The sequence below is a fragment of the Vidua macroura genome, chromosome 1, assembly GCF_024509145.1.
Source record: "Vidua macroura isolate BioBank_ID:100142 chromosome 1, ASM2450914v1, whole genome shotgun sequence".
Taxonomy (NCBI): Eukaryota; Metazoa; Chordata; class Aves; order Passeriformes; family Viduidae; genus Vidua; species Vidua macroura.
In genome coordinates, this window is record NC_071571.1 from 31,053,039 (window position 1) to 31,079,258 (window position 26,220).

Below are 26,220 nucleotides of genomic sequence, written 5' to 3' on the forward strand. Positions count from 1 at the left end.
CTATTCAGGCTGCTGAGCTGTGTTGTGGGTCAGCACACCAAATGGGAGGGAAATAAGAAATATTTCTTATCCTTCCCAAATCTGAGTCAGCAGCTCTCCCTACTAAGAGCATCAATGTTATTTAGTAGAGCCAAAAGGAATCAGCAAAGCTGTGTAGAAGTTACCCACACTCTCTCAAGCAGATGATACTACACAGTACAATCTTACCTGTCCAGGTTAAACCAAATTAAAGAGATCTAAGGAGTGCAGTTACTATTAGTTTTAATCTTGGCAATACATTGCCTGATGAAAGAGAGTTAGAATTAGCCAGTGTGTGGTAGTAATTATTTGCATATGGAGATATCTGGTACCTAGAATAAAGTTCATTCTTGATAGTGCAGGCACCAGGATATCAGCTTCCTGGGAATATAAAACTGGGTGGATATAATACAGGGAGAGGAGAGGAATATTGCAACTATTTTAATCTCCCATTGCAAAAACATGTGTAGGCAAACTTATAAATCAGCCTGGTATAAACAAGAAGAGTTCCCATAGCAGCCAAATATTTTGGCAACTACACAGCATTACTTGTAATGACATGGACATCTTTTGAGGTAAAATGTTCTCTAAATGTGAAAATAGCAAAAATGATATCATCAACTGCAGCTACTCCCCAGCTTGCTGAGGCTGTTAACAATAAAGAGTAGGATTTATTAAGGGCTTCCCAGCAATTACTTTGTCAAAACAGCCATTTATATTTTAAAAATAGAAGAAAGCAGGCTTGGTTTTCAGTGATACCTTTTAGCACCTGAAAATAATTTTCTGTGAGATTCGTAATTATTATGCTCTGGAAAATAGAGCATAGCAGGATAATTTAAGACCCAAGCCTGCTACCAGATCCCACAAATCAGAGAAAAGTAGCTATGAAGTTCAGAGTAGTGTGGCTGTGTCTATATTAGTTTGAGTGTGCTGGGGAATTTTCCCAGGCAATGGAATGCAATGGTCTATGCAAGGGAACTCTTAAAATGTTTCTTGGCATGAACTTGGCCTGTTCCAGTTATCAATCTTCTCAAAAAATTCCCAGGCTTGTTTTGGTAGCCAGAAGGATCTAGGGGCCATTCCCAAAAGGCAGGTCGCATGCAGCTATCCTGTTTCAAAGGCTAATATGTTTCACAAGCATAGGTGAAGACTTTTTCCTACCAGTGCTCCTGGATATTCCCAGGTACAATTATTATTATTGCCAATAATACAATACAATTATACAATTATATTATCAATGTTGCCATACCTTCAAACTGCGCCCTCACTACTGCCTTGATAGCAACAGCTACACTTACCTTGACAGACTGTTCTCTAATCAAACTTCTTAAACTAAGATATAATTTTTTTTTTATTTCTTCCCAGATCCTCAAAGGTCTAAACTTGAAAGTCCAGACTGGGAAGACCATTGCTTTAGTTGGTGCCAGTGGCTGTGGAAAAAGCACTACTGTTCAGTTGCTGCAGAGATTCTATGATCCTGACCAGGGAGAAGTGAGTGTCTGCAAAGGAATTGTAAAAAATCAGACCTATTAGGACATGCATGAGTTTCCCATATTGACTGAACCTTGTTTTCTATTTTGACTGAATTTCAACATATATCTGTATAGTTCATATTTCTGCAATTTAAATTTTAAATTAACTATCATCTCTTGTTGGCCTGACTTCATTGTTCTGCTCCTTCTTACAGTACATCACAAATAGCAAATGCCACAAGTCTTTGAATGGACTTGCAAGATCTGAATTTAAAATAATTTTCAACTGTTCATTTTTAAAATTCCCTAAACATTCTTAGGCAAAGCATAATCCAACAGAGTCCTGCTGTATTTTGCTTCCTTTTCATTGAATGTAAGCTAAAACCTGGAGAGAGTTTTCCTATTTAAAATGGTTGATTTCTTGGCTTCTTTTTCACTATCTGCTAACCCACAACAGAAGTTTCCATCATTATGCAGGGTATGTATTTTACCACTAAACACTAAATCCAGTTGGTAAATACTTCCCACATGAAATTTCCAAAGGAAAAAAAATAAGAGAAATTAAACAATGTATTTTTAAGAAAATTTGCTTTTTATTCTTGATATTTGAAGGATGCTACTTAATACTTGCCACTGCTAGTTGAAATTCAAATATGAAAAATTGAACTATCAGTATATACGGTATCAAGGCAGCTGTTTTCAACACAGTTCTTTCTTAAACTTAGTTTTCCTGTGGCTGTTCATTCCTGCCCCCATTTTGCTGTGTCAATGCTAATGTTCATGGGACCACACTGGAAATTACCTAGCTTAAAAATAACTTTCCCTTTCCTTTTAGCCAACTTGAACTCTCTTTGATCTGATGTTAAGCACAGCCACAGAAATGATGGTGTAGCTGCAACTGTAAGGATATCAAACTGACATAGGGGCATGAGAATCATGTAAAAAGTGTGCAAGGAAGCTGTAAAATTCTTAAGCTAACTCAGACACAATGGTTATTGGGGGATAACAAATGGGGGGGGGGGGAGGGGGAAAGCCCCTGATGTCTTCTCTGTTTATGCTGCTCATCATCATTTTCCATCTTGTGCAAGAAATGGAAAAACTGCAGTTGTAGCTTATCCCCAGCATAGTTTTCTATTAAAGACAATATTTTTTTTTTCTTGACCTCCAGGCTGATATGTCATTCAAGTAAGAATAATTAATTGCTTTATTATGAACAGAGTGCACTTCCTTGACTTCTTTGACACACTCTTTTCATCTCAGATTACCTTAGATGGTCGAGATATTCGGACCCTTAATACAAAGTGGCTACGAGAAAATATTGGCATTGTGAGCCAAGAGCCTGTTTTGTTTGCAACCACAATAGCTGAGAACATTCGCTATGGCAGAGAAGACATTTCTGATGCTGAAATTGAGCAAGCAGCCAAGGAAGCCAATGCTTTTGACTTTATATCTAGACTGCCTGATGTAAGTTCATGAACTTACCTTACGAAAGGTCCATTTAGGCTGATGTCCTGTGTCTGAGAGGCAGAGCATGGGAATCGAAGTTATACTACAACTTCTCAAAATATACTTCTTGTCTCCAGCAGCTTTCAGTTTAGGGAGTTTTTCAACTAGATATTGCGCCTTTGGGTGCTCTCAAAGGACTTGTGCTGGAGTCTGGGAAAAAATGTCAATGCCCTAACTCAAGAGAAAGGAAGCTTCACAGCTGTATTGCCATCCCTACCCATCTCATGAGGCATAGAAGAGTTGGCTTTTAAAAAGAAGAACCAGAAAGCCAAAGCCCTTTGTCAGGAGCTGTCTGTACATTTTCAGGAAATGGGGGGAGTGGGTGGAGGTAAATAATTATGCCCTTTTAGCAGGGCATGTTACAAAGCTCTTTCTTTGCCTGAGATTCACCCTCTTAGCAGTGGGTGCCTTACTCCTTTCAGAATGGGGCTGAGAAGCAAGGTCAAGCATTCTAAACACATCCTCATAAATGGATAATATGTCTTTGCCTTTGCTCCTGAAGTTAAAAAATGTGAGGAAAGTGCCCACCTGGGATTTGATTTCCAATCCTTTTACTACTTTAGAGAGCTTGGCTCCATCTCTCAAGAATGTGCCATTTCAAGCATGTCAATCTGTTCTGGGGTTCCTTCTTCTCAGGAAGAGTGATTTGTTCATATTTACTCTTAAATAGCACTGTAGTATAAAAACTACAGTGGACTTTGAGACTTGTGACTTTGCAGTAAGTGATATGGTCAGTAGGAACCAAACCATGGCACTCCAAGGCAGAGTGTCTCAGATTCAAAGGAGGCACACTATTGGTGTCTCCCTATGATTCCAACCCTTTTGGAAAGTTAGGCAATCCTCAAAAAATATAGAGATCCCTTTTACAATCTTGCCTTGAGAAACCCCATGGTTTGGAGCACTGAGTGAGCAATAAAGATCTTTAAAGAACCATAAGTTCAAAGTTAGGCAGGCACAATATGTGGGGGTAGGAGGATTTGGCTAAGGGTCAGTTGGATGGACATCCTTCCATGATAGCTCTGCCTGTGCTCAAGTCAGCTGAAAGAAGCTACATCTTCTAGAAGATGAGTACTTGGGGTTGCACTGAGAAGTGAGGATTTGAGATGTCTCGCAAATTCTGTTCTCTCCTTTATCAGAAATTTAACACCATGGTAGGTGAAAGAGGGGCTCAGCTGAGTGGAGGACAGAAGCAACGAATAGCTATTGCCCGTGCCCTTGCAAGAAATCCGAAGATTCTTCTTCTGGATGAAGCTACATCTGCATTAGATACTCAGAGTGAATCCATAGTGCAAGCAGCTCTTGATAAGGTAGGACTCACTGAAGCTAGCAGCTGTCATGAAAAAGTGCAACAAGCACTTAAGAAAACTTAACGTACAATTTTCAGTGCAGACTTCCATCAGAATCAAGCGCATTGGAAAGTAAAATTTGGATGGATGCTCAATTTCTGTGTTTTAACAGGGAATCTGAACCATCAAAAATTTATTTGAAAGTCAGGTTTAATTTTTTAGGGGTTTTGGTTTTGCATTCTTAATAATTATGAAGACACTTAGTCATGTGGAACTGTAACTTGGGTCTCCTGCACTCCCTTTCTCAAATCATAATTGTTCATTTGCTGGTAAAACATTGATGGCATCTTATCAAGGCAAAGTATGAGGACAGAATGGCCTTTTTCAGGTGGATTAATAGCGAAGTATTGATATTAATATCCCTAGTATTTGTTCTTTATTGAATAATTGCTTCATAATTTTCAGAAAGCTCTTGAAATTTAGCCATTTTCATTCTTTTCCTGCTTTTAGCAGCCCCACAGCTCTAGGGTGGGTGCTGCTGCAGAGCAGAGCTGTCAGATCTTGTACCCATGTCTCTGACCAGCACACGATACGTTCCTCACAGCCCACCTTCATCAGCAGTTTCCATCAACATACAGTAGGAACCCATAGGCTTTGATTGAAAAAGAACTTCATGGTTTGGCTTCAATGTTTTTTTCTTTTGTCTAATATTTATTTTAATATATTTTTAAAATGAGGTGGAAAATCCAGCCTTTCATTTCAGTAGTTATGCAGAGAAATACAAATTACCATTACGGCTCAAGGAAAATACAGAATTTGTCATCTTCACTTGCTAGTGAGTTTAAATCTGAGGTAAAGTGACAATCTTTTTTATAGTCATGTAATTCCGGTGATATTAGTATTGAGGTAACATGTAGATGCAAAAATAATATTCATATAATCTTTCTTCTGCGTGTTTTGGTTTTGGGTTTTTTCTTAAATTTTCTAATCAAGTACCTAGCTTTTCCATAAGCTTATTGCTTCATTTAGTGCATAACAGAGGGAAGTCACTCAATTAAGTGGACTCTTTCTCATCCTTCTTCATGTTATCAGAACACATCAAAATGAGCTCTGAATCATAACTTAGTCATCTTTTTACAGTATTTTGATGTCCATCAGTGTAGTCCCCTAATGAGATTTCCAGATTTCATTTCAACATCCCTGAGTGGAAAAACTGGGTCTACTACTGTTCATTATTTTTACAGCTGAGGAGCAGAGATGCTAACCTCATGAACACTCACTGTTTCTGGACATGCATGTGCATCTCCTTGCAGCCAGCTCTTTTTAGATAACTTTGCACCCTATAAAGCATTCTGCTACTTCTGATCACCGCTCCCAGCTGCAGTGGTGAAGGCTTTGTGCGTTAGGCCAGAGGCATAAAAACCACACTGTGGCAGACTTCCTGGGAGTGACTTGCCTTGGGTCCATGACAATGGCAGGTGTAGGGGGAAGAATTCTAATTTCCATGGAAGCAGTCCTCTACTGCAGATGGCCTTATCTTCTTCATACCCCTGTCCCTGTGCCCATACGAAGCACAACTTCTGTAGCAAGAAACTTTCAGCAGGTTCCAGGTTCACAGAACATACTTACTGCATGAGGTTCTCTTGGATCTCTCCTCATGCCAAGATGCCATTTGCTCCAGGCATCAAGGTGGAGGGAAGCCAGCATGTCCAGCAGTCACAAGGTAGCCTGTGTTCATTTGCTGCATGAGGGCTATGTGTGCCTCTGGTCTGTGTGAGAGATCTGGAGAGGGGTGGAACACATAATCTGCCAACTGAGACTTCAGCAGCTCTTTCTGCCAAATAATATAATGTAATAATCCAGTAGGATTGTTGTCAAATAAGTTTCAGAAGGGAGTGGCCCAAACCCGTTTTTGATGCAAGTTTGCTCCTCTATGCTTTCCTGCTAAGTCTTGTCAGAAATTATGCTGATGTTGTACTTCCAAAAATTTGCAGGGACAGTATAAAAAGAAAATATCTGTTCTTTATACATTTGCTATCCTAGCTTTGTTTTCAGAAAGATCTAATTATTCTCATGGCATTTCCCCATCATGCTTACGTGCACATGGAAACACTTTGTGAGCAACTTTACCTCAAACAGTTCAAATGTTATAGAAGTCAAATAATAAATAAACTTTAATTATGGTCTTTAGTACTTGTTGCCTATCTAAAAGATTAATGTGGCTTTCTCTGCCTAAATTACTCAAACGAAACTGCCCTTGGACTGCTAAACAAGGACACTAAACCAGGAAAAAATAATCTTTGCTTTTAAAATAAAGTATTTCTAAGCTTTTGGTTTACTATATATTACAGGAGACTAAAATAACTTCTGTGCTATTTTCTTGTACATCTTAACTGTTACTGGGTTTTGTGTGTTTCTGTAAGGCTCGGGCTGGACGTACCACCATTGTGATTGCTCACAGACTGTCTACAATCAGGACTGCTGACACTATTGCTGGATTTGAGAAAGGTGTCGTGGTTGAACAAGGGACACACAGTGAACTGATGCTGCAGAAAGGAGTCTACTATTCCCTTGTAATGCAGCAGGTAAGGGCAAATTTATTTACTTTCTTTCTCCATTTCACAAAGCTGTCAAATGGTTGGTGGAGCTATTTTCTCTCTCGTTCCTGCATGTTATCCAGCTGGCAGCTGCTCAGTTATTCTAGTCTGGGCACAGACACAGGCTTGGAATTCTTTGGGGTTTTACCCATAAGCATTTCATATTTATGCAATCCAATATGACAAAAACATAAGTGAGTTTAAGGCACAGACTGCATCATTATGGCATAGCCATAGAGGTGTTAGATTCCAGGTGGATTCCATAGATGGCTTTAAAGGAAAAGAAGGGGACAAAATCAGAATCAAATAGTCTACTGCTCTGCAGTTGCAGACTGAAATATCTGTGGCCTACAGACAACTACAGTTACACAATTGAAACAGCAGTATGTAGGAGGAAAAAAGTCTTTCTAGTCAAAATGCCTTGTAAATGTATATCCTGAATTCTCACTAGGGTTGTACCAGTGATGTTCAAGATAATGGCTCATCAGAAGATAGTGAAGGCACAGGATCTGAGGAATATGAGGAAAACATAAATCCTGTGGAAGAGCTGACTCTTCAAAATCATTTTGAAACCTCTGTGATACCAGGCAGCATACAAAGAAGATCCAGCAGATATAAGAGCAAGAGGAGTTCATCTAAAAATCCCTTTGGAAAAAAGAAGAAACAAAAGGAGGTGGAGGTTGGTATTAGAACTTCAGTTTAGAATTTTGATTATAAGATGTAAGCATAAACAAAAACCACATATCTTGGATTACTTTTAGATAGCTGTCTTTTATGCAACCTTTACTCAGGTTCTGTTGCAGTCAGTATTCATCAGACTGAGTATCTGAGGACAATTTGTCTTAACAAAGATCTTCATTTTAACACTACTGAGTTAATGTGTAACTGGAAAAAATTGCTATTGATTTGTCACATTGCTTTGTACAATTTAAGAGAATTATTTCAGTGGTACAGATATTTGAATTCTAATTTAAGCTAGAGATTTCATTTGCAAGATTCTTTACTCCCTGGTACTTACTGTTGCAAATATTGCTGGATAATATAATCCCTGGAGTGTGCGTACCCAAATTGAAGGCACTCTGGAGTATTGTACTACATTTATGTCAAGCAAAAAAAAAAGTAATCAAACCCCTGACATTTTGAAGAGCATTTCCATTAAAAGAACCGTTAGTCTTTATGTTTTAGTATATGCTCCAGCTTTGCAGGGTTTTTACAGTTAAAACAATTTGGTTGACATATGTCATACATCAATAAAAGTCACGTGGGAAATTTGGGTTAAGAAAAACTATATTGTTTCATCAAAGCTGAGAAAAACTTGCTCATAGCATCAAAAAGAGCAGATTTCTAGTGCATTCTGGAACAGACTTGGGATGAGCAGCTCAACAGAAACTTGATTTTGTTTTCTATTTTGTAGTATTTTTTCATGAAAAATATTGGAAGAGTAGTCTGGTATATTAAAGTTGCTTGTTTTTTTGGTTAGTTTTTCGAGGGTTTTGCCTGATTTCAAGACCTTTGAAGTGAAGACCTAAAATATAAATTCCAAAGTTCACAGACTTCTAAGTCTGTGAAAGTTAGGATCTCATCTGTAATTAATACTTAAAATAATTATTAAATCCTTAGTATGATTTTTATCCATAGACTTTCCTCCTCTCTAAAATACATCTTCCAACTAATGAATATTTCAAATAGCAAGAACAAGCTGGGCCCATTCCAATTATCATGTAAAATGTCATATAACTTCAAAAGATACTTTTTGGCTGTATATTAATACTGCTTAAGACCTTAGAGGAAGTAGTGGGTGTTCATGCTCAAGGATACAATATTCATCACATTCAGAAAAAACGAAGCCAAACATCCAGCAGTTGTAATTATTTCAGAAAAAAACAGCCCACTTTTATAGTTGAGACTTAGCCACCCTCATTCAGCATCTAAAATGCAGGATAAAATAACCAGGAAGCAAGAGCAACTTGCTTATAATCCTGACTAGTATTTTGCCTCATTTCTGATGCTTTCATTATTTACTTTTCCAGAAATATCCCTTTGGAGCATAGGCACTTAAATAAAGTGGTAAAGCAAGACAGAACATTTTTTGTGCCTTGAAAGCACAAACAGGCTAACTGACTCTAACATATGCCTCGTTCCTGGCTTTGGTGATGATTCATTGGATACAGTTTGCCAAAGAGAAAAATGACCTCTCTACCCAATTGTTCTATTGCCAGCCCACTGGCATTTAGCTGGAGGGGTCTCTTCTATCCTCTGAACTGTGAGACTTTCAGTTCTTTATAATGATTGAAATGTTAGTTGCCATTCATGGTGACCAGTCCTATCTGACTTTCAGTGAACTGTCCTGACCCCTCTCCCCTCATGACTTAGCCTTTTGTTAAGTTTTTTGCCTACAAATTTTTACAGTGCAGTTGATGTTCTAGGACATGAAACAGCAAAGCAGCAAATCCCCAGCATGTTTGCTTGATCTGAGTGCACAGAGAGGGCTTTCAGCATTTTACCAAGACAGTTCACTGCTCAAGGCCTAATGAACACCCACTGTCTTGAGAATTTTATGTTCTGCAACTTTCCAAGGAAAACTTATGACTTTTTCCTGTAGGAAGAAAATCTTCCTCCTGTGCCTTACTTAAAAATTCTGGCTCTGAACAAACCTGAGTGGTTCTATGTACTGCTGGGAGTGATTGCTGCTGCTGTCATAGGTGCAGTCCATCCTGCATTTGCAGTTATATTTGGAAAAATCATTGGGGTAAGTTTTTTGGGGTTTTTCTTTCTTTTTTTCTTTTTTTGTCTGGGGTGTTGTTTTTTGTTTTGTTTATGGGTTTTGTTTCTTTGGGAGTTTTTGGTGGGGTGGTTTTTGGTGGTTTTTTGGGTGGGTTTTTTTTTTCTGCAACTGGAAGTTGCAGTCCTGAGCTTTCTTCATGCTTAACCACTCATTTCTTTCCATGGAAGTCTCTGAGTGGGATTAACTCGAAATACATCCATTGAAAAATGTTGAAGGCACTCTCTAGAAGCAGAGGATGGTGGAACTGCATCTGACTAGTGGAGAGAAGGAGGAACATTGATGGATCTGGGAGAACAAATTAGTGCGATGTAGGTTAAATGGAAAGTTGAACTACCTGCTGGGTCCTCAACAGAAAGTTGACTACAGACTGATTTTAGGATCCAGGACACTTACTAAAAGAAATTAAAGTAGACAAACTTCTTGAGGTGAAGGCTGGCTTATGTAATGGATGCTTGTCTATGTACTCATTTTTGTGGGTTTTTTTCCTTTCATAGGCTTTTCAAGAAAGAGATCCAGAAAAAAGGAGCAAAAACACTGTGTTGCTTTCTTTAATATTTCTTTTACTTGGAGTGATTATCTTAGCAGCATACATAATCCAAGTAAGTGTCACTACACTGAAATTTTAAAAACTCTGAACTCTCCAGCAGGCTGCAGGTATAACTCGTATCAACACAATCTGAGAAGTAAAAAACCAATCAGAGCTGACAAAAATATGCACAAGTACCAGGGTTTTCCTGAGATACGCAGGTTTAATGTTAATGTTTACCTAAAGACATATGTCTGTATTTTTGCTCTTGGTTTAAATAATCTGCTGAAGGAAATGTTAATTCAACATGATTCAAATCAAAGTTGAGGGTCTAGCCTTAAAAGTCAAAGTTAATAGCGATATTTCTCACTGACTAGTCTATAGGCTCTTGCCAAAGTAAGTATAACGCAGACTCACTCTTTCCATTGCAGACAGTTCTTTTCATACCATTGAGTAAATTCCATAATTTCTTGCGCTCTTAAAGCTTGCAGAAAACACTGTGTGCTCACTGATGTCCACATCATACAAATCCATTGGTATCACTGCTCTGAGTGAATGTTTCTGGTCACAGTCAGGGTAGGGAGGCCAATCACTAGACAGGTTGATTTATCTTGTAGTGTTGCTGTCTGTGTGTGCAAGATTGACCAGAAAAGTTTAATCTCCCTTTGCTTGGGTGGTTGTGATACAAGTATGTAATATATAGATGCCTTCTTTGTTATGTTGCTTCCTTTCTGTGAGAAAATCAAGATTCAGGTTCAAGAATGTGAATGATGCTTTTCCCAGGACATATATATTCACAGGGGGTTGTAGGTGTGATGGCTTTTGTTGAGCTTCTTGGTGTGATTGCTTTTGTTGGGCAGATTTAAAAACAGAGTTACAGCATCAGATGAGAAAATGTGACTGGTTTTCCTCCTCCAGGGATTCATGTTTGGAAAGTCTGGGGAGACCCTAACAATGAGACTGCGCTCTTTGTCCTTCAGAGCATTACTTCAGCAGGTATGAATTAGGCAGTTAGGATACTGAGAGAGAAATGGGTGTGGACAAGAACCTGTGTGTTTGTAGAAACCTCTGAAAGGGACCAGAAGACAGTAAACTGGTGATTGGAAGTAGAAAGAACCCTACCATAGCCTTTGCAAATAAAAAAACTTCCTTTCCTTTCTGTATGTACAAATCCTTGTGGGTCCCTTCTGACTCAGGATATTCTATGATTCTGTAGCTGATGGGATAGGTAATTTGTAAGAGAATAGTTAACCTCTTCAGGACCAAGGAATGTCTAAATAAATGGCAGCTATAATAAAAGTTTCTAAATGTTTTCAGGAAAACATCACAGCCAAGAACAGTTTGATTACAAACATTTAGATGTCCACAAAAGAATATTTTTTAAGTGTCTTCTTTTCATTTACTTGGAAATGCTGACTACACAGAGAGAATATTCACTCAGACATCCTGTTTCATGTAATTTTTTGGAAGAAAAATCAATATATTTTCTTGCAGGAGATTGGATGGTATGATGACCAGAAAAATGCTGTTGGTGTTCTGCTAACTCGTCTTGCTACAGATGCTTCCCAAGTTAAAGGCGTATGTTGATTCTTTTATGTTTATTTTTCAAATATCTTTTTCCTTAAAAATATTAATTGCAACTGGCAAGGAACTCCAAGGTTATTTCAGAAAACAAAGTAGGAAATCGACCCCACAGACTGGTAGATGCCTTTACATAGCATGCTACAGACACATTGGAAATGATTTCTCAGCTGATAATTTACAACTATCAAAAATCCAGCAGATATTCATGTACCTTTCATGTACCTCCTTGCAAGTCTTTAAGCTAAATATATAACTGTAGACCATTTCACCATGCAAAGTGAAATCTGCATATATGCTTGGACCACAGTCACTGGACCCTAGGTTTTTACACTGTGTTATGGGTGTCACCCGAATGCCACAAAGAGGTTGCATTTGCAGGGGATACAAACCCTTACTGACCTCAGTGAAGAGAATTCTTCCCATTACCACAAAATGTGCTTCACAAACAGCAAGAAATAGACCAGCACAATTTAAAAGTGCCACAGAGGACAACGGCCAAGGAAGAGAACTACTCAAGAAGCTGGTATAAGAGAAGTGGTCACTGGACACTGGTGAGAGAATATGGCAAATTCGGCACAGTTCCTTCAACTTCTCACCTCATCCGCAGAACCTGACAATCTGCCAAACATTTCTGTTTCTTTCTGTCTCTTTGCAGAGAAAAGCAAATCACTGCAGGACTTGTGGGGAAAAGTTTACTAATGTATTTTTTCCCCTTCATATTTGTACATCACAAATCTTTTAATCCCTACATTTTTCAGTCTCCATAGGTTTTTGTTTCTCTTCAGCCCTCCTTCATTGCAGGCTTGCAGAGATGAAATAGTCTTTGACATAATTTAGTCATCTTCATCTTTTAAAGTTTGTTTGCTTCAGTGGCAATGAAGTCTATCACCCTGTCAGGGCAGTAAAAAAGAGGGGTGCACACAGTTCCCTAATTACAAAAAACAACTAAGGCATGAATGGATGTCCAGAGTTATTGTGATGTCTGGATTATCAGACGTCACTAAGTCCGTCCCATGCCTCATGCTGCACTGGATGAAGTTTCCAAATCCATCTTTATGTGCAACCCCTAGAACATATGGCGACAATTCACCTCGGCATTGGTTTAATTGTTAATATTTTAAATTTATTGAACAAGAAAAGTCTTTTCACGGCAGGAAACCCTTTGGCAAAAGAAAGAAGAATATTTGCTTCCCACCCAAGAGTTTTTGTTTTTACCATCATGCCAAGGTCTGGAAGATGATCTATTTCCACAGGACTATTTGCAGAAGTTCTTTCTGCAGATCAGACCCCACCCAGATTCTGGATGCTAATCAACTCTCATTTTAAAAAGTTTTTGGTGAAAAGGCTATACAGGCTGAGAGGAGGTGAAATTCTTCAGAGTTAGTCTTTCCTACTCATTATCCCACTGAGATAAAGCATTTCTGTAGGGTGGCCAAATTCAGAGTTCTTTTCTCTAAGAACACAACCTCAAGTGCAGCAATGTACGAAGCTAACGATGAATATTTTTCACCATTGTTAATGCGGAGGGTCTCAGTGGTTGGCTGCTGTTAGAACCAAGTCACTCTTGCCTAATGCTGGTCATCAAACTGCCAACTCACCCTACTGTCACAGTGGTCACAATTTTCTCTACCTTGGGTAGTGTATGAAGTCCTAGATACATTTCATTAAACAACTGTCATATGCAACTCTCTAGACTACATTAATACCCCTTGAAGGCCTGAATGCTGGCAGGTGTGAGGAATCTCTAGGAACGAGAGAAGTTGGTGCATAATGCCCACACATGTGATTGCACATGGTTTCATTTTCCAGCCAAACCTTTGGCCTTAACTACAGCAATTTGAAGTGGTAATTTAAGCAAAAAAAATTAAAAATCTAATTACATATATTTGGGGGGTTTCTGGGGTTTTCTTAGGCAACTGGAAGCCGACTTGCGCTGATGACTATGACTGTCTTTACCCTTGTGACTGCCATCATTATTGCATTTATATATGGCTGGCAGCTAACTTTGCTTATCCTGGCCTGCATTCCTTTTATTGTTGGTGCCAATGCTGTGAGTGCCAGCTCTATGACTGGTCATGCTGCAGAAGATCAAAAAGCTTTGGAAGAGGCTGGAAGAGTAAGTTCTTCAGTTCGTACAGAGTTCTGTGTGAGATCACTTTTAAGGATGACATTGTAGTTATATTATAGCTGACTCAATTGTCCAAGATAAATGAAGGATGTTGAGAGGAATATTTATATATCTTCAGGAAAAGCAAAACACTGATAACACAAACCATCTGCAAATTAGAATATAAAAATGCATTTGAAAGCCTCCATAGTGGATTTCTGGGCAGTGGCAGCTGCAGCAGAAGCAGCCCCAGCACTGGTGCCTAGGGTGAGCAACGTGGCTCTGCACTCCTCTGCTGCAGCCAGAAGTGTTGCAACATTGATACTTTTCTATTCTGTCATAAAGGCAAGCCATTAATATGCTCAAGTTTCAGGGTACTGCCTTCACTCACCTGATAGTGCTCTTCCAGGAGAGTGAAGCAGTCCATGCAAAAGAGTAAGCTGTGTCCAGATTACTCGTGTTTGTCCCCATTTTATTAAATTTGGTTTAATTCATGAGGGCCACAATCCATGAGTTAGGGAAGACACTGCTGATGAATAATCTCATTGCTTAGGACTTTTCACCTTCATCCCTACTCTTAAGCAAGAACATTCTGATCTAAAATAATAAATGCTAGAGAAGAAATCAAATGCTAGAGACTGAAATCTTGCAGATTGCAGTCTTAAGAGATTACCTCTAATTTGTTCAATCTCTTTGTTTAGATTTCAACAGAATCCGTTGAAAACATAAGAACTGTAGCTTCACTGACCAAGGAAGAAGCATTTTATGAAAGATATGTTGCTTGTTTGAATCATACATATAGGTGGGGTTTTTTTCTTTACATTGAACTTTAGTCTTTCAGATTTACTGTAAATACCTTTCTTGGAACTTAGCCAATGCCCTAAAGACTGGGAAGAATATCAATAGCTGTTCAGATAGCTCTGGAATTTGTATAGTCTCTAAATTTTAATATACATAATTAAGTGTAGAGTGAAAAAAAAACATTGGCAGGATTTGTCTTTTATTATGAAAACACTTTAGAAACTGCATTCTTTGCATGTGTTACAGAATATTGTATTTGCCTACAATATATGATATGTGTTAACTCCATGTCAGTGTATTGCACTGATGCTACTTAACTTAGGAATTGCCAGTTCCACCACACCCTTTATAACATAAACCAGTTTTATTCCTCCTGTATGACTTTAAAACCTTGAAAAGAACTTCATACTTTTCCCTTGTTTGATCCACTACATTCCACTGACTTTTCTCCACTGAAATGCATTTGAATCACTACAGTTGCCAGATGTTTCTAGCTCCATTTTATTTCAATAAAATAGCCCAAAATCTAAATTGCTTCTAATGTAAAAGAAGGAATTGAAAATTATGTATTGCATCAGCCAAAATAGTGTTAAAATTCAATGTCTGGTGAACTGCTAAGAGCCTAGATTTGGGCAGGATACTTGCTTGGACTGTCACAGGTCTGATTTACAGCTCAAACTAGAAAGGAGATTTCCTTTTCCTCAGAGAGCATCCTAAACAATGAGGACAGAGTTCACCAGATTCTCATTTGGTGTGTGTTTCAATTAGCTACACAAAATGAAACCTTTCCAGAGGGACAGATTGAGAAATAGTGGCATAGTCTGAATTGTAGTGGGGATACCCAGCAATGTGTCCATGCTCTGCTCAGATGGGATGAGCTGGTGGAAGCCTGCAGGCAGCTCTCAGGCCAGGCTTGAGCCTGCTTGTTTTCTTTATAAAATGGGTCATATGGGGTACTCATTAACTTATTTCATTTTAACTAACTGCTCTAGTGACCTGTCCTGCTATAAAAGCAATGGAAGGGGATTCAATTTAACATACCTGAGGATCAAGGTTTTCATTGCTTTCTGTCCTAAGGGTGGTTCTATGTCATGAAGTTGGGGCTCTTAGGGTCTGGCAAGGATTGTTTGTGAGTATGTGTGTTGTGGGCTGATTTGTTGTGGTTTTGAGGGTGAGCTGGATTTCTTGAAAATTTTATTCCAGAAGTCTGGCTATCCCCCAACCAGTGTCTGTTGTTTCTCTTTTACAAATAATTTATGGAAAGTCTCTTCTTTTATCAGAAAATCTCTGAGAAAAGCCCCTTTCTATGGATTTACCTATGGAATAGCTCAATGTTCAGAGTACTTTATTAATGCAGCAGTCTTCAGATTTGGAGCGTGGCTCATTGCTAATTGTCTGAGCAACTTTGAAAATGTATTTATGTGAGTATACTTTATAAAACATAAAAAATATCAAAATTAGTACACAGTGTAGTGATTTCAATGCATGCAAATTATTTTATCAAATTACAGAGGTAATGGGGCATGGGAATCCAGGAATTCAGTCTGGTTGGAAGTTTTCTTTAGGCATAAGGGCTGTTTTGGGGAAAGGTGCATCTTTGGGCAATGAAACAACAGAAGTGAGCAGCAAGCTCAGCACATCTACTCTGGAGAAGCCTTTGCCCTTCGATATCCCTTCCAGGCAGAGAATGTTAAAAAGAGAAGTGATATGATAATGCTGTTCAGCTGTAAACTAGCTGTGGGAGTAAGCTGACCTTCCTAGTACTGGATGACATCTTGGAGTGTGAGGAGCTCCAGAAATATCATAACCTAAACATGCTAAAAAATCTTTATTTTGAAGGTATGTTTCACACAGTAGGAAAAGAATGCATTGTTCTACCTGGAATGCATCACGCTTTGTCCTTTGCTTTTTAGAGTCTTCTCTTCTGTCATATTTGCAGCTATGAATGTTGGTCAGTCTTCTTCCATGGCACCGGACTATGGCAAAGCTCGAACGTCAGCTCAAAGAATTTTTCAGCTTTTGGACAGAAAACCTCTAATTGACAGTTACAGTGAACAAGGTGAAAAATTGGTAAGGGTTGATGTCATTTTGTATGGGAGCTTGGCGGGATATTGGAGATGTTTCTTTGGGGTTTTGGGTATATTTTTTGGAAGGAGTTTTCTTTTTTCACAGGAAAAAATGTTGTAACAAAATAAATTAGTAATTATCTATTAGTGGCAATTGTATTCACAGGTGCCTATTTCTTAGGGTGTCACAAAAGGGTGCTGAATTAGGATGACCTAATTGTGACCTGAAGGGAGCCTATAAGAAAGATGGAGAGGAACTTGTTACAAGAGCATGTAGTGATGGGACATAGGGGATTGGCTTAAAACTGACAGAGAGTAGACTTAGATGAAATACTAGAAAAAAAAATATTTCCTGTGAGGATGGAATGTGTTGCCCAGAGAAGTTGTGAATATCCAATCCCTGGAAGTGTTCAAGGCCAGGCTGGATGGATCTCTGAGCAGTCTGGTCCAGTGAAAGGTGTCCCTGCCCGTGTTAGGGGGGTTGGAACTAAATGTTCTTTAAGGATCCATCCAATCCAAACCATCCTATGGTTTTGTCAAAAAAACAGACGCTATACAAATAGTGATATACTGACTTATTTAGGGACCATATTATTTCTGGGTTTCAGACAAAAGTGTATGGCCTTTAAGGTAGTTTTTCTCTAAATGATAAAAAAAAATGCTTTTCATTCTACTGACTCACAGTGTAAATGGCTTCAGGAAAACACTGATAATGTCATTTCCAATAAAAGTTTTGTTGTCTTTGTAAGAGTTTATAGGAGAAATAAAATACTAATGCATTTTTCTAATTATTTTGTAAATAAGAGAGATTAGTTCCTTTACAGAAAGGCACTTCGCCAAAAGCCATCCTATTCCACCTGTGAAAACTTTTACAATTAAAAATGGGCTCTTGTGAAGTCAAAACAAGCTTAATGAATAATTTAGTTTGCGCTAAAGTTCAGGGAGGAAAGATAACAAGCAAAAAAAACAATAAAAAGTATAAATCAGAAAACACACCAAAATTCCCCAAAAAACCTTGCTTCTAAACCAAAATTGTCATTAAGGAGCCTGACCTCAGCACTTGTCAAATTTATGCATGTAATGCTTTCAATTTACATATTCTGGAAGGATTACAATGGCACATCCAGGTTCATCTAAATTTAAAATTAACTTCCCATGTAGGTTTAGAGGGTAGCTCCTGCTCAGGAAGCTGTAATCCAGTTTTCTATAACTTCAAGCTTATATACTGGATTTTCAGCCTTTAAAGTTCTGAGCATGCTTGCATATTTTCTTGAACCAGGGTTCTCTGACACAGACATTGAAAGACTTGGCAGGAGGTCTCCAGTAAAATAAAAATTAAGTGAAAACGTTTTTAGGGTAGACTGGACTTAACTGCCAGTGATGCCTATGACTTAGCAAAGCAAATGTTTGAGTCCATCAAATTAGGTTATCACCTGCTGTGAGAGCATCGTCTTAGTGGTGCTGCTGGCATGTACAGGGGGCTGGCTCATACCCCAAAGAACAGGACAGCCTTGGCATTTTCCCCCTTTCTTCCACTTGTGCTTAAATATCAACCTGTCTAGGATGTCTAATTAATTATCACTGCTTTTTTAAACACAGCTTGTCCTTTGTGCTCGTGGATAACCTACTGAAGAATTTAGCTCTGTTATCTTAATCTCTGATTTTGACCTTGTGTTGCAGTTGTTCAAATTGTGCTACCTGCCGGGTAAGATCAGGAAAGCAAACGATACAGTTTATATCACAAGTAGAAGTATCTCAATTAGAAAAGAAAAATCTGGATATTTTCTACTTTTCTTAAGAGGGTGGTTGAGCACTGAAATAGGCTCGCCAGGGAAGTTGTCACAGCACCAAGCCTGACAGAGTTCAAGTGTTTGGACAATGCTCTCAGGCACGTGTTGTGATTCCTGGGGATGGTGCTGTGTAGGGCTAGGAGTTGGACTCTGATCTTGGAAAGTCCCTTCCATCTCAGCTTATTCTGTGCTTCTGTGATACTCTTTTCAAAGATGAAATGAGAAACAGACACAAGAGATGCAGAAAACTTCTCCAGAAGGATGTAGTGACTTACAGATCATCCTATACTAGTGATATTATGCTCAGTTCAATATGTCATTTAAAAGAATTTCAAAAGCACTTTTGAAAACACCTTCCCAAACTTTCTTGGATCTCTCACTTTAATAACCAAGTATTAACAAGTGTTGTTATAGTTAAGGCTAATAAATGTTAATATAAGCGTGTGAACTCTCTTCTTTTCAGAGCCATTTTGAAGGCAACATTGAATTCAGAAACGTCCATTTTGTATATCCAACAAGGCCAGAAGTTCAGGTTTTGCAAGGACTTAATGTGAAAGTTAAAAAAGGACAGACTCTGGCATTAGTAGGAAGCAGTGGCTGTGGCAAAAGCACATCCATTCAGCTCTTGGAGAGATTTTATGACCCTGTGGAAGGACAAGTGGTAAGAATAGATTTGTGTAGCTATTAATAGTAATTGGATCTACACAACTCTTTATCTGCCAAGGTTTCAGAGGCTTTTGACAAGCCTGCTAGTCCCTCTGTTGAGATGCCTTTTTTTAGAGGTGTGAGTTACGGAGGCTGTGCCTCCAGTGGATCTGTAGGCAATCCCCAAACCCCTGTCATTGCCTGCCCTGTGCATTTGCCCACATGTCCCAGCAGCAGCATCCATGCTGGCAAAATGTGCTTCCTCAGGTCACAGATCTTGCCTGGGAAAGGAATGACCATGTCTGCCTGCATTTCCTCCCCAAGGCTCCTCACACCCTGGTCAGACAGGGGCATAACACTAATGTGTCTTGCTTGTCAGTGTGTAAGTTTTCCTGCTTATGTGAACTGACACATTAGGGACACAGATACGTGCTTCAGGTAACACAAATGTAATCTCACCATCAGGAGGTCCCAACAGGCTATATGGGTTAATGGGTATAAAAAGTGGAAAGAAACCTCCTTTGGAGGCTGTAAGATCGAAAGACCTATGACTGAGAAAATTTATTGTTGCGTTCAGCTTTTTAAGGGGCAGGCTATCCCATGAGTTTCCTGGTGCTTCTTGTGGTCAGTAGGGCTGGATGGACCTCAAGAACAACCTGTTACCTGCAGGTTGTTTCTGCTTGCTAGCAAATGGAAGCAAAACAACAAAAAATTAAAAACCAATGCAGGAAAATATTTCATCTATTCTGCTGGTTCTCCATTTAGCATGCAAAAAATTTACTTGATTACATCAGGTAAAATAACACATAATGGGTTTTCTTTTAGAATTCACATTTTCTGTTTACAGTAGCTATGCGTGGATGAGTTCAGTAGCCAGCTTGGCATCATGTTTCTGTTGCTTTTTCTAGCTAGCAGATGGATTTGATACCAAATCTCTGCATTTACAATGGCTGAGGTCCAGGCTGGGCTTGGTGTCACAGGAGCCCATTTTGTTTGACAGCAGCATTGCTGAAAATATCCAATATGGAGACAACAGTAGGGTGGTTAGTCAGGAGGAAATTGAAGAAGCAGCTAAAGCAGCAAATATTCATGCCTTCATTGAAAAACTGCCAGAGGTAAGAGACAGTGATGTTCTCTTCACAGTGAGATCATATATTTGGAATGATATAGCAATATCAAGGTAGTGCTCGCTTTTGTTTCCCCTAATATAATAGCCTTTATGTTTTAAAATGTCAGTGTGTTTCAAGCTTTAAAATCCTTTTCCATTTGTTCAAAAAAAAAAAAAATAAAAAAAACCCAATGTTTTCTTTATTACAGTGGTAGACAACCCAGAATAATTGGGGATGAGGGGGAGGTAGGGAGAGGGAAATGAGAGAATGTTCTATGTATAAGTGCTCATAAAATTTTTTTAATATATTTTTCCTTTGACAATAGAAACTCTTCAAGTTACTCTGATAAAGACATTTTTCCAAAAAAAAGAAATAATAAAAGAAAGCAGCCTATTTCTAATTGAATGGATGTGCACAAGGAATTCTTAGTAAATACAAAGGGACAGTAAATCAAAAGTGAATGGCATAGCATTTGACCTTCATGCGTGGCAAGAATTTGGTTCTAACAAGAAAAAATGCTTTGATAGCTTGTTTTCACTGTAGTCTGGGTACCTGAAACTGAGGCAATATTATTGAAAAATATTTAATTTTCATTACTACTAATAATGTTTGAGATTTTTAATTCACAAGCAATGTAACTTCAAATTCTTTGTGTATATGTCAGTAAGAATTAAATTGTTTGTTAATCTTATGATCATATGCTCTTTGGATGCCTCACTGCTTGTACCATTCAAGACCTATTCCAGCCTTTGAGGGAGTAAATTTTCAGACTGCATATGAATGTGTGGTTGTATATATAACTGCTTGTACTAGAGATGTTTATAAAGCCTTGGCTTTCTTAAAACCACTTGCACTATTCTTTGTTTCGAGATTAAATTGCTTAACTTTTAGAACCATGAATAAATTTTACTTTTCTAATCTTCCTTCTCTAATAGTATTCACTGGTGATCTTTATTTTCTAACATCCAGAAATATAATACCCGGGTGGGTGAGAAAGGAACACAACTTTCTGGAGGTCAAAAGCAAAGAATAGCAATTGCCCGTGCTCTGGTTCGTAATCCTGCTGTTCTGCTTCTGGATGAAGCTACCTCTGCTCTTGACACAGAAAGTGAAAAGGTGAATAATGATTATGATGTGAAATACTTACGCCTATGTACATAGCTGGTTGCTTTCTGTAGAATAAAATTAAAGCAAACATACTACAAATGGTCAATTGTGAAACAAGTCAGGTGTATCACAGTAGCTTTTCCACCTAAAAGGTTTGAATTGAACTATACTAGAAAGATATTTATATTTACTGAATAAAAAGTAGAAAAAAAAAAAGAAATTTTAAGTATAAAACTCCACATTGATCTGATACTCCTCAATTGTCTTCCTCTCAGCTGTATTTGATGGTAAATACTTAATTTGTGTTCTGACACAAGCTGGATGCCCAAGAACCCACTCCTCCATGTCTCATAGTTGTTTGATCAGGCTCACTGACTTCAGTGAGAAATCCTGTTGAGTACAGTGCACACAGTGTCCTGTGTGCACTGACATGTATGTATCTGTGCGGCATGTATTCAGGTGATAAGAGAGTGAGAAATCAAAGGTAGTTCCTAGGACAAGGGAAGTCTTTTCAGGTGCTAACAGTATTGTTGTGTTCTCTGTGGACAGATTGTCCAGAAAGCTCTGGATAACGCCCGGCAAGGTCGGACCTGCATCGTCATTGCTCATCGCCTGTCCACCGTGCAGACAGCCGACATCATCGTGGTGATCCAGAATGGCAGGGTGGTCGAGCAGGGCACCCACAGCCAGCTACTGGCCAAGGAAGGACACTACTATGCCCTTGTAAATGCACAAGTCTCTAATTAGTACTACTTGCTGAGTTGTTGGGGTTTTTTATTTTGTTTTGTTTTGTTTTTTTTATGGGAAGACATTAAAATCTCTACAGAGGATTACTGTTGGCTGTGTTTGTGCTAACCAAGCAGGAACTGTGCTGCAGCATGGTTGCTGTGTCCAGTGTAGCCCTTGGCTCACACATCCATGGGGACAAGCAGTGCATGCCCGGTGCTGGGTCACAGAAGGTGCACAGAGGAGTCCTAGGGACTGAACATGTTGAGCAGTTTGGTGTGTCACATGCTCTGGAGGGTGTCAGACCTGGTGTAGTCTCACCCACAGCTCAGGTGGGTTCCCTGCTCTCTGTGTCACTCCAAACCCTGGCCCACAGCAGCTGCCATAGACCAAGGTGATAACAGAGTATGACAGCAGTTAAGCATCATGGTTAAACAAAATGCTGGTGCTTGTGAGTGCTCTTTGGGTTTCTTCACCAGCCAGATGGAGTAATAAAGTCTTCTTTAGTTAAAGATTATTATCAATTCTCACTGAAAACTGAGATTCCAAAAAAAATTACATTTAAGAGAAGGATGTTGATTCATGGGTTTGGTTTTTTCCCTTACTTTATGCCCCATTTCTCATATTACTGTGTTTCTTGGATATTCAATACTCCAATTCAGACAATAATTATAATAGCTACAACCTTTCCATATCAAAATAAATTGCATAAAATACCATTGTTTTGTTTAGTATTTTTCAAATGCTGACCTAACAGAGTTTAGTAATTCTTTGTATCCATCAAGATAATTTCAAAAGTTTTGTGGGGAGCTAGGATGGCATCTATTGGAGTGGATTCCTGTCAACCATGTAAACAGCTTTTCTTTAAAATAAAGAAAAAATGAAAAGTTGTTTTCAATATAAGTTCCTTTATTTTCAATAGGCATAGTACTTAGGGTGATGGTTTAGTAGTGGAGCTGATAGCATTAGGTTAACATTTGGACTTGATAATTTAAAGGGTCTTTGCCATTCCCAATCAGTTTATTATTCTATCAATAATTTCATAGATTTTTTTTAAGTGTTGGCAAAGCTTGTTTATACATGTGCTTTAATAATTTTTTATTCCTCTGATATATTCCTCAGGGTGCTGCAATACATCCTTTGACTGTTGACTGTGTAGTTAGAGTGACTCAGCAGCTGGGGTTTTTTGGCTGGTTAAACCCAACTGCAGCATTTCAATTTTCCAAGGCTTTGCATGTGGCTTTGGGTTAGGATTTATAGCCTGGAGCAACCTGCAGTACTTTATAATTTCCAGATTGTAGCAGACAAACTTACAATAATTACCAACTCCTTTGCTCATTTCACTTATTTTCTGGTATCAGAATCTGCAAGGAGAATAAAATACACAAAACAAAATCTGATCTCAGGTTTGCCAAAATAAATACCGTGGCTCTCCCTCACAGCTTTTTCTCAGAGACTGTTTCAAGAGAAATTTTTACTCATTCACACTCTTGTGTGATCTCTTAATTTTCTTGTGATAGGCACATACTATGGAACTGCTGCCCTTACTACATTGCCAATTATCTAATGTGGGCTTCAATTAATTCCCTTTCCCCGTTTTGTTTCTGCACTGCAGTTAAAATTACAAGCACTAGACTTTGATTCTCAGTTTTGAAAATAAAAAAGGAAAGTAACCACTACTTTTCTTATCAGTGGGTAATTTTTGCCCATTTCCCTTTCCCATTACCATTCTCCATTATTTTTGGAGCTTTCCAGTATGGAAGTTGGAAACAGTTCCCCACTCTGAGGATCTTACCAAGCCTCAGCCTCTGTAAAAGCCAGCCTGGTCCTCAGGGATACAAGGATGCTGCATCTATGGCCGAGGAGGTGTGAACTGCTTTGATAGTTCTTTTGTTCTGCCTCGGGGCCACCATGAGCAGAGAACACCCTTGGTGCCATGACAGGAGCCCTCTCCCTGGTGCAGGACCAGTGCAGACACCTGGGCCCTCGACACTGCTGTGCCTGCCCACTAGCACACAAATTGAGCTGGATGACTTTAGTGACTCCATGAGATATAAAGAGATAAATATGTTCAGCTTGTAGGCACTAATAGTAAACTCTGTGCTCTGATAGTTTATTTCAGACTATTCAAGTCACCTTCCTGACTGGGTATGCCCATAGAGTTTGCAAACTGGCTATGCTCTGATTAAAAGCAGACCTAAATTGAGAGTATGTCAAAAGCACCTATTTCAGCACCAACCCCCATAGGATACAGAGATCAAATGAATCAGCCCTGAGAATTTGTTGGCTCCACCAAGTAAACACTTGATTTTTCCTTCAAAATGCCTTCTGAATGCCTTCTCTGAGGTTTTGACTCTCTTTTCTGGGAAGCCATATCTTAGTAATTCCATAGAAGACTTAGATCAGGGCTGGCATCAAGCAAGTTTCTGAGCTAAGTGCTTCTCCTCCAGTCATGAATGAGGCCTTTGGTATTCCTTGACAAGCATAGGCCAATATGCTCCCTTCACCACTAACCTTGTGGCAGTCATTTTAGGGGTGAAGTCCCCAGTGACACCAGCAGTGACTCACCATATTATGGGCATGTTTGGAGAACACCAACTCTTGTGCAAAGTTAGGGGAGACTTTTAACTCTGACACCTGGAATATAAAGCAGCACAGAACAAACATTAAAAAAAAAAAAAAAAAAAAAGTCATTATGAACATGTCTTGGTTGTGACCAGGATAGGGTTAATTTTTGCAGAAGCAAAGAGGGGGCCTGGCCAGGACCCAAAGGTTATTCTGTACCACCACATCATTGCCAAGCGTGGGGTAAACGGAGTGTCTTCTTGGAAGAAGGAGTTCTTTTGGTCGAGTAAGTGTGGTTTTGTTATAGCAGTGCTCCAGCTTGGCCCCCGTTTAGGGCTCATCTGCTGCCTGCAACCATGGGCACTCTGCCCAGGGAGAAACAAACAACTTACCTAAGGGAGACCAACAAGAAAGCTGGAGAGGGACTTTTTACAAGGACATGCAGTGGTAGGCCAAGGCTTTGAACTGAGAAAGTAGATTAAAAGCAGATATTAGGAAGAAATTTGTTACTATGGAGGGTGATAAAGCATTGTCATGGGCTGCCCAGAGAAGAGTGGGTGCTCCACCCCTGGAAGTGCTCAAGGTCAAAGTGGATGGGGCTGTGAACAAAGTGGTCTGTGGAAGGTGTTCCTGTGGAAGGTGGGGAGGCTGGGACTGGATGATCTTGCATGTCCCAAACCAACCTGTGATTCCATGGAGAGCAGAAAAATTCACACAGTTTATCTGGTGGTATGGTTGTGTCTTGCTGAAGCAGGAAATACAGTGGCAGCTTTTCCAAGGTATTTCCAAACCCTTCTGTTTGTTAATGGATTTGGATAATATTAAAGGAATGTGGTCTGGCAATCACTAGAACTATATCCAAATTGTGAATAAATTGGACAAAGCAATGGATAAAAGCCTGTATTTTAACTCTTTCTGTGTATCCCTGCTGCTGCATGTAGACAAACAAGACTTCTGTAAAACACATCTTCATGTCTGAGACATTAAAGTGTTTCTAAGATCATCAACGTAGTAAAGAAGAAAAACATCTGGGCAACAAGGTCACAAACAGCATCTGTGTAGTTTCTTCTTACAAAATGCACTTGAAAGGCTGTTTGTTTAGTCCTGATCCTTAGGTACTTGTAAATGACTGGTAATTTTAGATGCAAAGGTAGAAGAAACCAGTTGCCTTGTTATCACTGATCACCTTCCAGCTGTCCTATATATAAGCTTCACCACAGACTGCCCATCGCCCTGACATTTGTCAGGGTTATGGCTCTCCCTGACTGTTCTCTTCTAGTTGCCTGGACTGCTTTTCCTCCTCAAGCACTTTGCCTAGCACACACAACAGATGCTGCACTATGTGAACTGGTGCAAAACACAGACATAGGTGAGAGAAGTGACAGAAACAGCAGCAAAACTAAAGGATTACTTTCTAAAGTTACCAAAAAATTCTCAGCAGAAAACTGGTCACTGCATTCAGTAAATTAATCACTTACACTGGATTGCTTTCATCTGCTGCTGTGCCGTGCTTTGTTATCCAGAGTGCAG

The 26,220-nt window shown here is 39.1% G+C and overlaps 1 protein-coding gene across 1 annotated transcript in view; it reads left to right on the forward strand.

Annotated features, from left to right (window-relative positions):
• Window positions 1–22,962, forward strand: part of ABCB5 (ATP binding cassette subfamily B member 5) — a 33,474-nt gene extending 10,512 nt beyond the window's left edge. Inside the window, exons 12-28 of the mRNA XM_053982489.1 lie at window positions 1,384–1,509; window positions 2,751–2,954; window positions 4,133–4,303; window positions 6,706–6,867; window positions 7,331–7,558; window positions 9,482–9,628; window positions 10,159–10,263; window positions 11,109–11,186; window positions 11,685–11,768; window positions 13,687–13,890; window positions 14,583–14,683; window positions 15,963–16,103; window positions 16,596–16,752; window positions 19,002–19,199; window positions 20,092–20,298; window positions 21,262–21,408; window positions 21,949–22,962. Coding sequence (XP_053838464.1) covers window positions 1,384–1,509; window positions 2,751–2,954; window positions 4,133–4,303; window positions 6,706–6,867; window positions 7,331–7,558; window positions 9,482–9,628; window positions 10,159–10,263; window positions 11,109–11,186; window positions 11,685–11,768; window positions 13,687–13,890; window positions 14,583–14,683; window positions 15,963–16,103; window positions 16,596–16,752; window positions 19,002–19,199; window positions 20,092–20,298; window positions 21,262–21,408; window positions 21,949–22,146 — 2,658 coding nt within the window. The 3' untranslated portion in view covers window positions 22,147–22,962. The remainder of the gene's footprint in view (window positions 1–1,383; window positions 1,510–2,750; window positions 2,955–4,132; window positions 4,304–6,705; window positions 6,868–7,330; window positions 7,559–9,481; window positions 9,629–10,158; window positions 10,264–11,108; window positions 11,187–11,684; window positions 11,769–13,686; window positions 13,891–14,582; window positions 14,684–15,962; window positions 16,104–16,595; window positions 16,753–19,001; window positions 19,200–20,091; window positions 20,299–21,261; window positions 21,409–21,948) is intronic.
• Window positions 22,963–26,220: the final 3,258 nt, after the last annotated feature.